The sequence below is a fragment of the Semicossyphus pulcher genome, unplaced genomic scaffold (genome assembly GCF_022749685.1).
Source record: "Semicossyphus pulcher isolate SPU_LCO1_2020_fin unplaced genomic scaffold, fSemPul1.0.p SCAF_27, whole genome shotgun sequence".
Lineage (NCBI taxonomy): Eukaryota > Metazoa > Chordata > Actinopteri > Labriformes > Labridae > Semicossyphus > Semicossyphus pulcher.
The window spans coordinates 588440-603863 of record NW_027211701.1 but is presented as its reverse complement, the minus strand read 5'-3'; the positions used below and the strand labels follow the sequence as shown (position 1 = coordinate 603863).

At 46.7% G+C, this 15424-nt stretch overlaps 2 protein-coding genes across 2 annotated transcripts; both read right to left on the bottom strand.

Moving 5' to 3' along the window:
• Positions 1-5511: 5511 nt before the first annotated feature.
• On the bottom strand, positions 5512-9989 carry ddt (D-dopachrome tautomerase). The gene is made up of 3 exons (XM_069676839.1): positions 9845-9989; positions 8981-9156; positions 5512-5827 (listed from the first exon to the last, which is right to left on the bottom strand). The coding sequence occupies exons 1-3, from the start codon at positions 9950-9952 to the stop codon at positions 5755-5757; spliced, it is 357 nt and encodes a 118-aa protein (XP_069532940.1). The 5' UTR covers positions 9953-9989; the 3' UTR covers positions 5512-5754.
• A 972-nt stretch (positions 9990-10961) lies between these two features.
• On the bottom strand, positions 10962-15178 carry chchd10 (coiled-coil-helix-coiled-coil-helix domain containing 10). Its single transcript, XM_069676837.1, has 4 exons — positions 15019-15178; positions 13547-13772; positions 13065-13206; positions 10962-11444 (listed from the first exon to the last, which is right to left on the bottom strand). The coding sequence occupies exons 1-4, from the start codon at positions 15057-15059 to the stop codon at positions 11425-11427; spliced, it is 429 nt and encodes a 142-aa protein (XP_069532938.1). The 5' UTR covers positions 15060-15178; the 3' UTR covers positions 10962-11424.
• Positions 15179-15424: the final 246 nt, after the last annotated feature.

The following is a 15424-nucleotide window of genomic DNA, read 5'->3' as shown; positions in this document are numbered from 1 at the left end:
TTATGGTTGTCTTAAGTTGTAAATAGTTTGATGAATATGTTGTTGTAATGATTTACTTTGACCACTAGGGTGTGTATTTGAGTTGGGTGATTGGTCACATGACCAGGTCATGTGTTTATAGGTCAAGGGGGAATGGAAGTTAGTTGGTGTAGGTGGAGGGAACATACGGTTCTTACCGTGGAAAGGAAAACGTGCTAAAGTTTGGAATTACCATCACCACAGCACCGTGAGTCACCAAGCCGCCGCCGCAGATCCACCGGCAAGGTGAGAGGGCACCTGTGGATAAGCCGAGCGGTGCTTTTCTCCTGCCCGACGTTTGGAACTGCTGCTGAGTTTTTGTGTGCCGTTTTTTGGTTTTATTGGAAAAGCCGCGGCATATTCATTAACTGTTATTGGAACAGTGGAACTGACTTGCTTGTGCGTGTGTTTTGTTGACATTGGATTCATTTGAATTTTGAATTAAAACCTCCGCTGTTTGGATTGTGTGCGCTTTAGTGTGTGACGCGCACACACACGTGGATGAACTCCGCTCATATGAACATTGTTGACGGACAAACTGAAAATGGATAATGCTGATGCTTTTGAAAATGCTGCGGATGCTGATATTAATGTTGTTGATGTTGTTGATGCTGGGAATAATTACACTGATGAAAATGAGGGTAACACTGCAAAAAGTGAAACGGTAAAAGGGGAAAGGAAGATGACGTTAAGAGGCCGTGTATACATTTTTGATGTTCTTCAAAAACCCAGAAAATCCAAACTAACTCAACTCAAACTAAAGGTGGACAACTTGCTCACTCTTAAAACAACATCTGAAACTGTCTGAGGTTGAAAATGTTTTGAAGGACTTCACTAGACTGTGCACTGAGGCTTCTGAGGCCCATTCTACTTTCATGGAAATGTCTGTGCCTCAGGATGAAATGAAAAAGCAACAAAACTGGTTTGAACAACACTGTAAAAATAACGAAACATTAATATGTAAAACAAGGAAATGGCTATTGGATGCTGAAAAATCACATCATATGGATGAAAAGGACAATCTTTCAACAATGAACTCTGATGACAGTGTTTCAAATGTCTCCACAAATCACAAAACTCGCTCATCTGCCATATCTAAAACATCAAGTACCACTTCCTCAGCACGCATAAGAGCTAAAGCAGAAACGGCAGCACTTCTTCAGCGCATGGCTGCTCTGGAGAGGAAGCACGCTTTGGAAACAGAAGAGGAAAATCTACGCCTGGAACAGGTCCGACTAAGAAGAAAAAAGGAACAACTTGCAATAGAAACTGAGCAAGCAGCTAGCAGCGCTAAGCTATCCGTATTGGAAATTAGCCATGTGGGAAGTGCCAGTGGGGCACCACCCGATGGCATGAATTCATACTGCAGCAAAGAAATGAGATCCAAGACGCATCATACCAACTTACCCCAGCCTCGTCCACTATCACCACAGTCTCATTTATCATCCCTTGGTGCACGACCCAAACAAAGTACACATGCACAAACTGGAGCACAACAACCACTCCACCAGAACTCTCAACCTGAAACCTCAAGACAACAACCTCAAGTTTTAGGATTTTCTCAAAGGACGGAGAGAAACGACACAGCATTTAATAATGTTCATCAGGACCACATGAGCCATGATCCTCATACAACTTGTACCTCACGTGGATATACTGGACAAACCATCGACAACATCACTCAACGACAAACTGAAATCACTTCTCAACTGGTTCAACAGCAACTTTCAGCATCTCTACCACCAAGAACCACACCAATATTCGATGTTGACCCTTTACAATATGGTTTCTTCAGACGAGCTTTTGAGCAAGGCATCGAATCAAAAACACACCACAATCAGGATCGCCTTTATTATCGGGAGCATTACACCCGAGGATATCCAAGAGAGCTGGTCAGGAGTTGCCTCCATATGCCAGAGGACATGGGTTATGAACGAGCAAAAACTCTTCTGAAAGAGCTCTTTGGGAACGAAATAAAAATTGCAGCAGCTTACATGGAAAAGGCACGAGGCTGGCCTGTAATGAAGTCTGAGGATGTCGGCTCTCTGCAGGCCTTTTCATTGTTTTTGAGAGGCTGCTGTAACATGATGGAAAGTTTACAGCACATGGACGACATGAGTGTTCCATCTAATCTCAGAATCATTATTATGACGTTGCCGTATAAGCTGAGGGAAAAGTGGAGGACTGTTGCCTGTGAGCTACAGGAGCACAGGGGCTACAGGGCCATGTTCCCTGACTTGGTGAACTTCATTGAACGACAGGTGAAAATTCTTTCTGACCCCTTATTTGAAAACATACAGGAAGCACAACCCAACACCTCTGTCAAATACAAAGCTATGCCAAAAGCTCTCGGCAAAGAAAGAAGCCATGCCACTGTAGCAGCCGTCAATGCCTCTGAAGAAAGAGAGTCCACAGACCAGCAAACTCCAAACTCTGTCTGTCAATCAAAGGGCAAATCTGTCATGTGCTGTTCATGTGAAGGTGGTCATCCTCTGGAGCAATGTGCACAGGTCAAGATGATGACCCGCCGTGCAAAGATTGATCTCCTCAGAGAGAATGGAATTTGTTGTGGCTGTTTAAAACCTGGACACATCAACAAGGACTGTAATAATCGCATCACATGTAGTGTGTGTAACCTAAAGCATCCCGCACTCCTTCACATCAAACCCAAGACCAAAGCAACCGTATCTCAGCAGACGTGTGCTCGCACTGGGGCCGGGAAACAAGACTGTCTTCTTTCAGTTGTTCCTGTACAAGTCAAAGCAAAATGTGGAGACAAAATCTTGGAAACGTATGCGTTCTTAGAGCCGGGAAGTTCAGCCACCTTCTGTACGGAAAATCTAAGAAGGAAACTGAATGTAAATGGCACCAAGACAAGGATTTTCTCCGTACAATGGGCCAGGAGAACACTGTGGACACCGTCGTCTTAGCTGGATGGGAGGTTTCCAGTTACAACGGTGAGCAGTTTTATGATCTCCCCGAGGTTTATACACAAAAGAACATGCCTGTTGATAAAGACAACATTATGACCCAGGAAGACCTGAACAAACGGCCTTATCTTGAAAAGATAAAGATTCCCAGTCTTGATGCTGAAGTGGAGTTGTTGATTGGCACCAACGCCCCAGAGCTTCTTGAACCATGGGAAGTTATCAACAGCTGTGACAATGGACCCTATGCTGTACGAACCCTATTGGGTTGGGTTCTGAATGGTCCACGGAGAGAAGGTGAGAGTAACTCGGGGAAGATTAGCCGCCCTGCAGTTACTGCAAATAGGATTTCTATTGCCAGAGTTGAGGAGCTGCTGGTTGCTCAGTATAATCAAGACTTCAACGAGAAGTCCAACGATGAAACTGGGACGTCAAGGGAAGACGTGAGGTTTCTGCAGATAATGGATGAATCTGTTCAAACAGACAAAACACAAAGACTCATAAACACATGCATGTATCATTTTTGGCTCCTTTGACTTTCCTCACCATTACAATCATGGGGCCGGTGTGTAGGAGCCACTTTGAGCGTGTGTGTTATGGTTATTTACTTTGACCACTAGGGTGTGTATTTGAGTTGGGTGATTGGTCACATGACTAGGTCATGTGTTTATAGGTCACAGGTGAATGGAAGTTAGTTGGTGTAGGTGGAGGGAACATACGGTTCTTACCGTCACTCACAGATATAACACAGATATCTGTAGGCTGTTGTTTCATTAGCTCACTGTTATTCAGTGTTTGGAGAACCTTTCTCCTCTCTCTCCGTCTTTCCACCATTTTCTTCTCTGCTTAAGAAACTCTTAAGCCTCCTAAAAGTCCTCCTCACTACTCCTCACAGTTTCTCACCTTAGCAGCTCTCTTAGGGGCTGAGATGCTTTCTGAATAACTCTTATCTTTACCAGGATCTTAACTTTAAGGGAAATTCTTAGAAAACGTCACGATTCTAAGAACTCTTTGTACGAGGAAGCTTTATGAATACGGGCCCTGGTCTTTTGTCCGGCTCAGACGAGTTCAGACTAACCCTGAAATATTCTGAATTTAAAGTGTGAAATAATATTTTCTTTACACTCAGACTCTGTCACTCTTTCTGCCATGTTGATTTAAAGATAATCCACGTACGAGGAGTCAACATATTTCTGTTAGGTTAAATCGTCCTCTTCAACAGGACAGACTGAACAGAGCATGTCCTTACACCACAGCGCCCCCTGCTGGACAGACCTCTTTACAACACACAGTTCTCTCCTCTTTAAAGATGAGTAAATGTTTAACATGGTTCAGAACTGATTTTTTATCTTTATTACAAACAAGACTGATGAGCACGACGACTGGTACACCCTGCAGCAGGGAGAGGAGGGAGGGAGGAGGAGAGCAGCAGGGAGAGGAGGGAGGGAGGAGGGAGGAGGGAGGAGGAGAGCAGCAGGGAGAGGAGGGAGGGAGGGAGGAGGAGGAGGAGAGCAGCAGGTAGAGGAGGGAGGATGGAGGAGGAGAGCAGCAGGGAGAGGAGGGAGGGAGGAGGAGAGCAGCAGGTAGAGGAGGGAGGGAGGAGGAGAGCAGCAGGTAGAGGAGGGAGGATGGAGGAGGAGAGCAGCAGGGAGAGGAGGGAGGGAGGAGGGAGGAGGAGAGCAGCAGGGACAGGAGGGAGGAGGGAGGAGGAGAGCAGCAGGGAGAGGAGAGGAGGGAGGGAGGAGGGAGGAGGAGAGCAGCAGGGAGAGGAGGGAGGGAGGAGGAGAGCAGCAGGGAGAGGAGGGAGGGAGGGAGGAGGAGGAGGAGAGCAGCAGGGAGAGGAGGGAGGGAGGAGGGAGGAGGAGAGCAGCAGGGACAGGAGGGAGGAGGGAGGAGGAGAGCAGCAGGGAGAGGAGAGGAGGGAGGGAGGAGGGAGGAGGAGAGCAGCAGGGAGAGGAGGGAGGGAGGAGGAGAGCAGCAGGTAGAGGAGGGAGGGAGGAGGAGAGCAGCAGGGAGAGGAGGGAGGGAGGGAGGAGGAGGAGGAGAGCAGCAGGGAGAGGAGGGAGGGAGGAGGGAGGAGGAGAGCAGCAGGGACAGGAGGGAGGAGGGAGGAGGAGAGCAGCAGGGAGAGGAGAGGAGGGAGGGAGGAGGGAGGAGGAGAGCAGCAGGGAGAGGAGGGAGGGAGGAGGAGAGCAGCAGGTAGAGGAGGGAGGATGGAGGAGGAGAGCAGCAGGGAGAGGAGGGAGGAGGGAGGAGGAGAGAGGAGTACATGTCAGGTTTCATTCAGCATCAATCAGCTCCTTTAACGATGGTTTGGTGTCACTGTGATCAGTGAACCCTGTACTGCAGAGTGTGGCCTGCAGGGGGCGCTGCAGTTGGGACACTCGCTGCTTGTTAAAGGACGGATCCTTCACTCGGAGTGATTCAGTTTCACAAACCTTTTTATTCAAGATAAGCGCGGCTGGTGAAAAGTTTAAGAAGCGTCACATGATAGAAAATCCTTCTGCTGCTGTAAAGATGCCCGTCTGACAGACAGGAAGGGGAAACTCAGAGCATCCTTTCAAAATAAATCAATCAGGTCTTTAATCATTAACAACTGATCTCATTAACATCATGTGTGTGGAACAGGATTCACAGGCCTATTTCTACTTCGTCATGTGATTAACACCGATCCATCCTCCTCCTGCTCCTCCTCCTGCTCCTCCTCCTCCTCCTCCTCCTCCTCCTCCTCCTCCTCCTCCTCCTCTTCTCCTCCTTCTTCGTCTGTTAGGAATGTGAGTGTGAGACGTGTCAGGGACACCGTCGTCCTTCACAGGAAGCTCATGACGGTCCCCTTCTTCCCGACCTGGTGAGGCTGCAGCGCGTGGAACACGATAACAATCCTGTCAATCAGAACACAGCTGTCAATCATTCGCCCTGTGCATCCATTCAAAGGTTACAGAAACACAGGTTGTAAAGGGTTAACGTGCAGCTCTGTTCATCACACCTGCATGTCAGATAACTGACCAATCAGAGAGCAGGACTGAACCTGAGGCGTTTGAATGTTGATGCTTGTCGTTGTCTGTCTGCAGACACACAGAGAGAACAGCAGGGGGCGTGTGAGGGTCTGTGTCCTATAAAGAACCCTGACTGCTCTGACGCCCTGCAGCTGGAGGCGTTCACTGTTATTTAAAGATTTAATCTGAAGATGTTCACGTAAATAAACGTCTGTAAGTCTCTCTCTCTCTCTGAATGAGGTAACACAATGCTGACTGAGCCTATGGCCCACTGATGAAAGCCTTTGCATTTGCAGTATATAGTATTATTATGGGCTGGCTGTCTGTGGCGGCGCCCAGTTAGTGATGCGTTTTCCATCAGCCAGCAGTGGTTGGTCTGCCAGAGAGGGTAGGCGGAGCTAAGCGGCTGCTTTTCTGCTCTAATCTACTATGGCTGAACAAACAAAGAAAAGATGGATGACTACGGATACAACTTCAACAAGAAGTGAAAATCCAAAGAAGAAGAAACAAACTCGACGCTCAGATGAAGCAAACATCTGAGCATCCTGAAAAGGAAAGCGACCGTCAGCCAGGAAAATTAAGTCTGGTTAAATTGGGACGTATGCGCCCGCAAATGCCTTTTATCGCCATTAGATGTCGCCAAAGAGTACGAAACAGAACTACGAGACTATATCTTTAAGGTTTAAGTAGCATCTGAAAAGTTTTAGAATTAGCACCAATCAAAATTCAAAATATAGTCAATTAGTCAATTTTTTAACTAGGTTTTCAGTTAATGAGACTGAACTTTGTCATCATATCTGTATTTTGACTGTTTAAAGCCTGGTCTGCTTTAAGACTACAGAGTTAGCTGGTCTGCTTTAAGACTACAGAGTTAGCTGGTCTGCTTTAGGACTACAGAGTTAGCTGGTCTGCTTTAAGACTACAGAGTTAGCTGGTCTGCTTTAGGACTACAGAGTTAGCTGGTCTGCTTTAAGACTACAGAGTTAGCCTGGTCTGCTTTAAGACTACAGAGTTAGCTGGTCTGCTTTAGGACTACAGAGTTAGCCTGGTCTGCTTTAAGACTACAGAGTTAGCTGGTCTGCTTTAGGACTACAGAGTTAGCCTGGTCTGCTTTAAGACTACAGAGTTAGCTGGTCTGCTTTAGGACTACAGAGTTAGCCTGATCTGCTTTAGGACTACAGAGTTAGCCTGGTCTGCTTTAGGACTACAGAGTTAGCCTGGTCTGCTTTAGGACTACAGAGTTAGCCTGATCTGCTTTAAGAATACAGAGTTAGCTGGTCTGCTTTAAGACTACAGAGTTAGCCTGGTCTGCTTTAAGACTACAGAGTTAGCTGGTCTGCTTAAGGACTACAGAGTTAGCCTGGTCTGCTTAAGGACTACAGAGTTAGCCTGGTCTGCTTTAAGACTACAGAGTTAGCTGGTCTGCTTTAAGACTACAGAGTTAGCTGGTCTGCTTTAGGACTACAGAGTTAGCCTGGTCTGCTTTAGGACTACAGAGTTAGCTGGTCTGCTTTAAGACTACAGAGTTAGCCTGGTCTGCTTTAAGACTACAGAGTTAGCTGGTCTGCTTTAAGACTACAGAGTTAGCTGGTCTGCTTTAGGACTACAGAGTTAGCTGGTCTGCTTTAAGACTACAGAGTTAGCTGGTCTGCTTTAGGACTACAGAGTTAGCCTGGTCTGCTTTAGGACTACAGAGTTAGCCTGATCTAAGGACTACATAGTTAGCCTGATCTAAGGACTACAGAGTTAGCCTGATATGCTTTATGACTACATAGTTAGCTTAATCTAAGGACTACAGAGTTAGCCTGATCTGCTTTATGACTACATAGTTAGCCTGATCTAAGGACTACAGAGTTAGCCTGATCTGCTTTATGACTACAGAGTTAGCCTGATCTAAGGACTACAGAGTTAGCTGGTCTGCTTGAGGACTACAGAGTTAGCTGGTCTGCTTTAGGACTACAGAGTTAGCCTGATCTAAGGACTACAGAGTTAGCTGGTCTGCTTGAGGACTACAGAGTTAGCCTGATCTAAGGACTACAGAGTTAGCTGGTCTGCTTTAGGACTACAGAGTTAGCCTGATCTAAGGACGACAGAGTTAGCTGGTCTGCTTAAGGACGACAGAGTTAGCCTGGTCTGCTTTAGGACTACAGAGTTAGCTGGTCTGCTTGAGGACTACAGAGTTAGCCTGGTCTAAGGACTACAGAGTTAGCTGGTCTGCTTTAGGACTACAGAATTAGCCTGATCTGCAGAGGCTTTAGGACTACAGAGTTAGCCTGATCTAAGGACTACAGAGTTAGCTGGTCTGCTTAAGGACGACAGAGTTAGCCTGGTCTGCTTTAGGACTACAGAGTTAGCCTGGTCTGCTTTAGGACTACAGAGTTAGCCTGGTCTGCTTTAGGACTACAGAGTTAGCTGGTCTGCTTTAGGACTACAGAGTTAGCCTGATCTGCTTTAGGACTACAGAGTTAGCCTGATCTGCTTTATGACTACATAGTTAGCCTGATCTAAGGACTACAGAGTTAGCCTGATCTGCTTTAGGACTACAGAGTTAGCCTGATCTGCAGAGGCTTTAGGACTACAGAGTTAGCCTGATCTGCTTCAGGACTACAGAGTTAGCCTGATCTGCTTTAGGACTATAGAATTAGCCTGATCTGCAGAGGCTTTAGGACTACAGAGTTAGCTGGTCTGCTTAAGGACTACAGAATTAGCCTGATCTGCAGAGGCTTTAGGACTACAGAGTTAGCCTGATCTGCTTCAGGACTACAGAATTAGCCTGATCTGCAGAGGCTTTAGGACTACAGAGTTAGCCTGATCTGCTTAAGGACTACAGAATTAGCCTGATCTGCAGAGGCTTTAGGACTACAGAGTTAGCCTGATCTGCTTCAGGACTACAGAATTAGCCTGATCTGCAGAGGCTTTAGGACTACAGAGTTAGCCTGATCTGCATAAGGACTACAGAATTAGCCTGATCTGCAGAGGCTTCAGGACTACAGAGTCAGCTGTGGAGTGGGTGTCAGTGGGAACCTGCTGAAAGCTCACCTGTCTTCAGTCAGAGCGAGTTCTCTGGTCAGGAAGTGGAAGATCTTTGCACTGTGCTCCTTGTTCTTGTCAGCCGTGTCAGTCACATTGATGGCAGACACCGACAGCATCACACACGGAGAGCTGGAGCCTGAGATCAGCATCGGCAGCCCGGGCTGCACCACCACGTTCATCCTCTGAAGACACCGAGAGGGGGAGGAGGGTCAGCATCACAGAGAGGGAGGAGACACACCTCAGAGACAGTGAGCAGCAAGTCTACAGTGTTTTCTGCTTTTGTCATGTCTGACAGAAAAATGAGTGTTTGTGTTTTTAACGGTTAGCTGGGCAAAACAAAACAAAAGTATAAGGTACACGCTGTTATAGATTGTTTACATAAGTGCTTTTTGTTCAGAGTGTCGAATTAAATGTTTTATAGCACCCTCTGATGAAGCACGGTTTTATTATTTGTCAGTTTACATGAATAAATATTGATTTCAGATATTATAATAACAACAATACGAACAATAATCACGTACAGAAGACTTTTTTTGTGTTCAACTTTTCACCAATGATCATCAGGTTGATGATGATGAAAATACTGATGAGGCAACTTTTACTTCCAGCCAATCAGAATGCAGAGTTCTCTGGGGCAGCAGGGAACAGACCAATGAGAGCCCAGTAACACCGTGCCTGTTTTCAGTCACTCTGATGGCTCAGGCGGTTTTAAAGGGTTAACAGTTAATACGGTTTATAAACGTGTATTAAATGTGAATCACATTCACGCGCACAGCTGCAGCACGACTCGTGGAGCAGCTTAAACAGGCTCAGCAGCTCTGACATTGAACAGCAGCTGCGGGTTCAAAGGTTATCCGGAGGTGAACTCACGTCCTCTGGCTTCTCCAGCGCGGCGGCGGCGCACGAGCTGAACTTCTTCACGAACTCCTCCGAGAAGGAGGCGGCAGGTAAGTTACTCCGCAGCTCGATGAAAGGCATCTTCACGGGAGAGAACACTCTGGACCGGAAACTCGGAGGCAGAGACCAGCGGCGACAAGGCAGCGGAGGTAGGCTATTACTTCCGGTTCTTACTTTCAAAATAAGAGCGGAGCGTCAGAACGATCACGTTAATACGCTGCTGTGAAAACATTGGTTCATCCTGTGCGTTTGAACAACCCATCAGAAATACACACACTGCCTCATGTTTTTAACTGTCCTTTAGTAGAGCAATCTGTTGAGAGAAAGTCTGACTAATGCCACATGAACATTTAGACCAATAGAGTCAAAGGGCACGAGCTGCTTCTTATTCATGTGTCTGTTGACTCCTAAAACTCTAAGAGGCTGCAGCCTGCAGTCACATGGACACTTCATGTTTGTCGTTCCTTGAACTCCATCTTTGGTTAAAGTGCTGATAGTGTTTTTGCTGCCTCATCGTGGTCTGAGCTGCAGGGTCGCCTAAGACTGGAGCCATTCATCAGCTTTTAGAAGACTAAAGGTCATCAGGCGTTTATTTATTAGACTTATGACACGTAAGGATCATTTGATGAGTGAATGCACCGGTCTTATTACTGAAGTTCTTGTGAGATGAATTTTCTGCTTGTTTCAGTCTGTTTGTTCTTCATGCTGCCGTGTCAGTGAGGAGATGCTGTTTCTCAGCGGGATTATTTCCTGTTAAATAAAGAGATACTAACGCTCTGCACTGTTGCGTCTGTCAGGAATAATTCTACAATTAACAGAATTGATTTTCTTTTCTTGATCATTTATTACTTTTTTGGTCTGTAACATGTCTGATAAATGTCCGTGTCATATGGTATGGTCCCCACTGTTCACTGCTCTACTGTTCAACAACTGATTCTTTACAGTTTTATTTTGAAGGCAGAACCGGATGTGTGGCGTGCATGATTTAGCTCCAGTCAGGACTTTCTGTTGCGAGCTGGAGCGCCTCTGTCGGCTCACTTCAATCATCACAGACGAGAGATGGCCTGTTAAAGATCAATGAACACCACGAGAATATCAACTATTTATTAAAGTTCATCACTGTACATAAAAACACTTCATACACTCAGTCATCCATCCGACAGGACAGCTCACAGCCTGAGCTACAGCCTGAGGCACAGCCTGAGCTACAGCCTGAGCTACAGCCTGAGGCACAGTCTGAGCTACAGCCTGAGCTACAGCCTGAGGCACAGCCTGAGCTACAGTCTGAGCTACAGCCTGAGGCACAGCCTGAGCTACAGCCTGAGCTACAGTCTGAGGCACAGCCTGAGCTACAGTCTGAGCTACAGCCTGAGGCACAGCCTGAGCTACAGCCTGAGCTACAGCCTGAGCTACAGTCTGAGGCACAGCCTGAGCTACAGCCTGAGCTACAGTCTGAGCTACAGCCTGAGGCACAGCCTGAGCTACAGCCTGTCTGCAGTCTGCTTCATGATATCTAAGCTCTAATATGTTTAATGTGAGAGGACGTCCAGCCTTCAAACCAGCGACGTCACACCTGCAGAAACACAGAAACAACAGGTGAGCATGAGAAACACTGTCATGACATCATGCTGAAAACGAGCAGGACTTCAGTCACAGAGATAACAGCAGCGAGCAGAGCAGCTGATTTCTTACAGTGATAATTCCTGTTGATGACACACGGACGGTGACACGGTGTGTTCCTGACACTGGCCACTGATTTATATTTTTATTAACACAATAACACGTCAAACAAACAGGTCACCTGTGTGACCATTTCTCAGTGTACACATTTAAACTGTTAGTGCTGACCATGGAGGACGGCTGAGCCCCGCTGCTCCAGGCTCTGATGTTGCCCACACAGAATACACGAACACATGATGATGACTCTTCCATCACTTCTGATTAGCTGATAATAAAATGATTGATGTTTGCCTTCGTCCATCACAATGACAGTTAGCCGTCTGCTCTCCGTCCTTATGTGAGCACAGATATCTGCCTGGCGATATAGTATCCACACCCAGACGCTGAGTATGGTTATTTTATTGAACAGTTTAGGGCTGAGTGGCCGAGTGCAGTTTTCAAATCACAGGAGCGACTGATTGTTCCAGATGAAATGTGTGTCCGAGTATTTAATGTCGATATGTTCTGAGTCTGATGTCCTTTAATATCACAAATCCTCGTGAAAAGTCAAAGTAAGTTCAAATAATCACATTTAGATCTTTTCCACGCTGCTTCAGCCTGAACACAGCTCACTGCTTTGATTAAAGAACAACTTGACCTTTTGTTTTCTGTCCACGAGAGGGCGCTGAGTGTTTCTGTGATGAGGTCAAGAGGTCAGAAAACAGACATCTTTCAAACTGCAGAAGGAGCTCCATGGCCCAATCCCAATCTCCACACGCACGGACTCACAGACTTTGAGGCGCGTTCCCGGTCAGTGTGTGCGTGCTTAGTGCTGTCCCACTGTCAGATCACAGAGTGTGTGAGGGCTCTGATGTGGACCTCACAGCGCCAAATTAACGACTTTCCGTGAGTCCACATATCTACAGACTTTCCTGTAGGACTTACCCAGAGTTCATAGCGAACTTGGTGACGTATACAAACGTGATTGTCCAGCCCCCCCACTAAATGTAAACAAATGTTGGTACATTGAAGTCGTTCAGTAAAGTTTGACCAAAAAAGAATCAGAAATGTAAACAACGCGAGCGTGGACGGTGACGGGAACCGCTAATACGTTTATCTGTAAGTGACAACAATTAAATATTCGCAAATGATTAACATGAATGCCTTTCTGACTGTTGATAGTTTGTTACATAAAGCTGATCTCATCTTAAAATAAACACTGTAAGTCACACAGATACATGCTGCAGGTCGGCTTCTTTACTTATTCCATTTAATGGCCCGTCTGGTTTCCAGGCAACGTGCGTTGCCATGATAGTGCGTCCTCATTTTTATGCAGTTCTCAAACCCTCACGCACTCACGCACTGCACGTCTGACGCCATTTAAGTCTGTGAGTGTTCAGTGCTCAGGCTTTAGGGTAGAGATCGGGATTGGGCCCATGACTTCTGGTGCTTTCACACCTGACACACGGCGCAGTGATCACGTTTCTGGTGATGATTCTTCACGCTTTGTGTCATGTGACTCTCACACACTCACCGTGGGAGAACTTGCACTGTTTGAGCGCCTCGCTGAAGCCCTCGCACAGACTCAGGTCGCTCTGGTTGGTGGCACAGTCCAGGAACTGTTTGACCTCAAAGTGACAGGGGCCGTGCTGGGCCGGGGGGGGCCGGGGGGGCTCCTGCAGGGGAAACACAGACGGTGTGACCATCAGAGGGCAGAGGGCCAGCCTCAACATTCACCTGATGTTCCTGTTTACTGCTGTCTGACAGGAAGGGGAATTACACATCTTTTCAAAATAAAGTGCACACTCTGTCATGCTGTGTCTCTGTTTCTGCCACGATGACATCACAGTCTGTCATAATAATAATAAACTGTATTATTATATTAGAATGTTTCTGCTGCAGCTTTAATATCTGGAGGAGACACTTGTGTCTCTGAACATTTGACAGGCGAGGGGACCAAACACAGGAAACAGAAGACCTCCAAAATAAAAGACGTGTAAAAGTCCCCCCCCTCACCTGGTACGCAGGCTTGGCTGGCTCCGGGGTGCTGCTGCTGCTCCCCCCGCTGAACGCTCCGGTGAGGGCACTGCCGACCACGTGACCCACGGCCGAGCCCACTGCCACCCCGGCCGCTGTGGTCGCCATCTGAGCCATGAGACCGGGGCCCTGCGACTGAGCCGGGGCGGGGGCCAGGGCGGCCGGGGGAGGGTGAGCGGGGGCCGGAGCGTAGGACGGAGCCGGGCTAAAACAGAAAAAACACAGCAGTTGTTTTCTTTTCATGACAGGCTTAAAGGGACAGTACACTGATACGGTGTATCAGAGGCTCGTCACCTGCTCCTGTGGTGGGCTTTCAGTCAGCGCTTGTTTTTAAATGTCCTGTTAACTTCCAGGTTCACCTGTGCACATGAAGGGTCCAATGTTCCCCTCTGAACATGGAAGAGTGTTTCTAACAGTAACAGTTTAACTGTTGTGTTTTCTTTGCAGAGGCAGGAAGCAGCTGATGTTGGTGTTAGATGTTTCTGTCTTAAACCTGCTGCATGAGGCAGATTCACCTGAGCAGGTGGAACACCTTTCCTAACAAAAACCCTTCTAATATCAAATCTATAATAATATCAATTCTGGAACCGTTGAATGAACATGAGTCCGGGAGTTAAATTACGTTTAGAAGGTATTCATTCAGTTTGTCTCCTGCAGGCCAGGAGGACGGAGGTTTCACCTCTGAGATTTACCTGTGACACACGTACAGGTGAAGAAGACAATAACCAGAGGAGGGGCCGAGAGCAGGAGAGTGTTGAGCTCTTTATTGGAGTCTTTGGAAGTCAAGGTGCAGCCGAGTCTCTGTGACGCTGATGTGTGTCGTTTATTTATTCCCGATTGTTTACTCTGTTCTCTTAAAGTTTTTTACCTGATTGTGTAAAACATAAAAACATTTTGTCCTGAAAATCAGCTCATTAAACTCCTTATCTTCCACTTGTTTATGTGACGTTTATGCAGAATTTAATAAGAAATGCTGTTTAAAAAGAGGAGAGCAGTCACGCTGAGATTAAGCTGTTATAAGTGTTATAAGTGAGTGCTGCTCATGGTGATTCATGTTGGGCCTCTCTTTAAGTAACAGAACAGAGTACGCTCTCGACCTGCTCTTTCTGTAAAGTGTCACGAGATAACTTAGACAGCTCATCAGCCTGCAGCTCTGTTCGGACTGTGTGGTGACCTTGACAGGATCTGACGTCACTTTAGACCTGACGTGCTCTGTGTCTGATGACGCAACAAGCGTGTAAATAAGTTACGTATGTGTCGACAGGTGTAAAGTTACTGTAGGTATACCGTCTGTTAAAAACACATCAGCACACAGCATTTTATTACATTATTATTACAGCTGTTTATTCAACCTCAAACACACACACACACACATACACACACGCACACACACACACGCACACACACACACACACACGGTAGGCTACTGAAGGTGATTATAAAGCGTTTACCTGGCCGGAGCTGCGGGGCGGCTGCGGCTTCCTCTGGCCATCTCTGACCACACACAGGCAGCTGTTAGTGGGAGAACCGGACTGAGGAGGACCGGGGGGCTGGGGCTGTGTTTCTCCGCTCGGGTCACCGCAGCGCTGACTGACCGCAGCAGATCTCACATGTGACCTTACACACACAACTATCGCGAGACTTGACGCTATCCCAAAACTTCTGTTTTTTTGATGACCTTTATTGCAAAATAGTTGCTGATAAATAGAAATATACCGTAGACTGCATACACACACAAACGTTAGGTCAATAAAGGCTTAAAGGCTGAATAGTTTGTATGCACTGTTGAATTTCACTGTTTAAATAAAATGTAAAAATATATGAGACGTTTTCTGTTTGAAAATGACAGTTTTAAGT

Excerpts from the sequence above, each read along its gene's own strand:
- ddt (XM_069676839.1), bottom strand. The coding sequence starts at position 9,952 with ATGCCTTTCATCGAGCTGCGGAGTAACTTACCTGCCGCCTCCTTCTCG. Across the intron at positions 9,157-9,844 it reads CGCTGGAGAAGCCAGAGGAC|AGGATGAACGTGGTGGTGCA; the intron begins GTGAGTTCACCT and ends CGGTGTCTTCAG. Across the intron at positions 5,828-8,980 it reads CTCGCTCTGACTGAAGACAG|GATTGTTATCGTGTTCCACG; the intron begins GTGAGCTTTCAG and ends TCTGATTGACAG.
- chchd10 (XM_069676837.1), bottom strand. The coding sequence starts at position 15,059 with ATGGCCAGAGGAAGCCGCAGCCGCCCCGCAGCTCCGGCCAG. Across the intron at positions 13,207-13,546 it reads CAGCCAAGCCTGCGTACCAG|GAGCCCCCCCGGCCCCCCCC; the intron begins GTGAGGGGGGGG and ends TTTCCCCTGCAG. Across the intron at positions 11,445-13,064 it reads ACAGTGCAAGTTCTCCCACG|GTGTGACGTCGCTGGTTTGA; the intron begins GTGAGTGTGTGA and ends GTGTTTCTGCAG.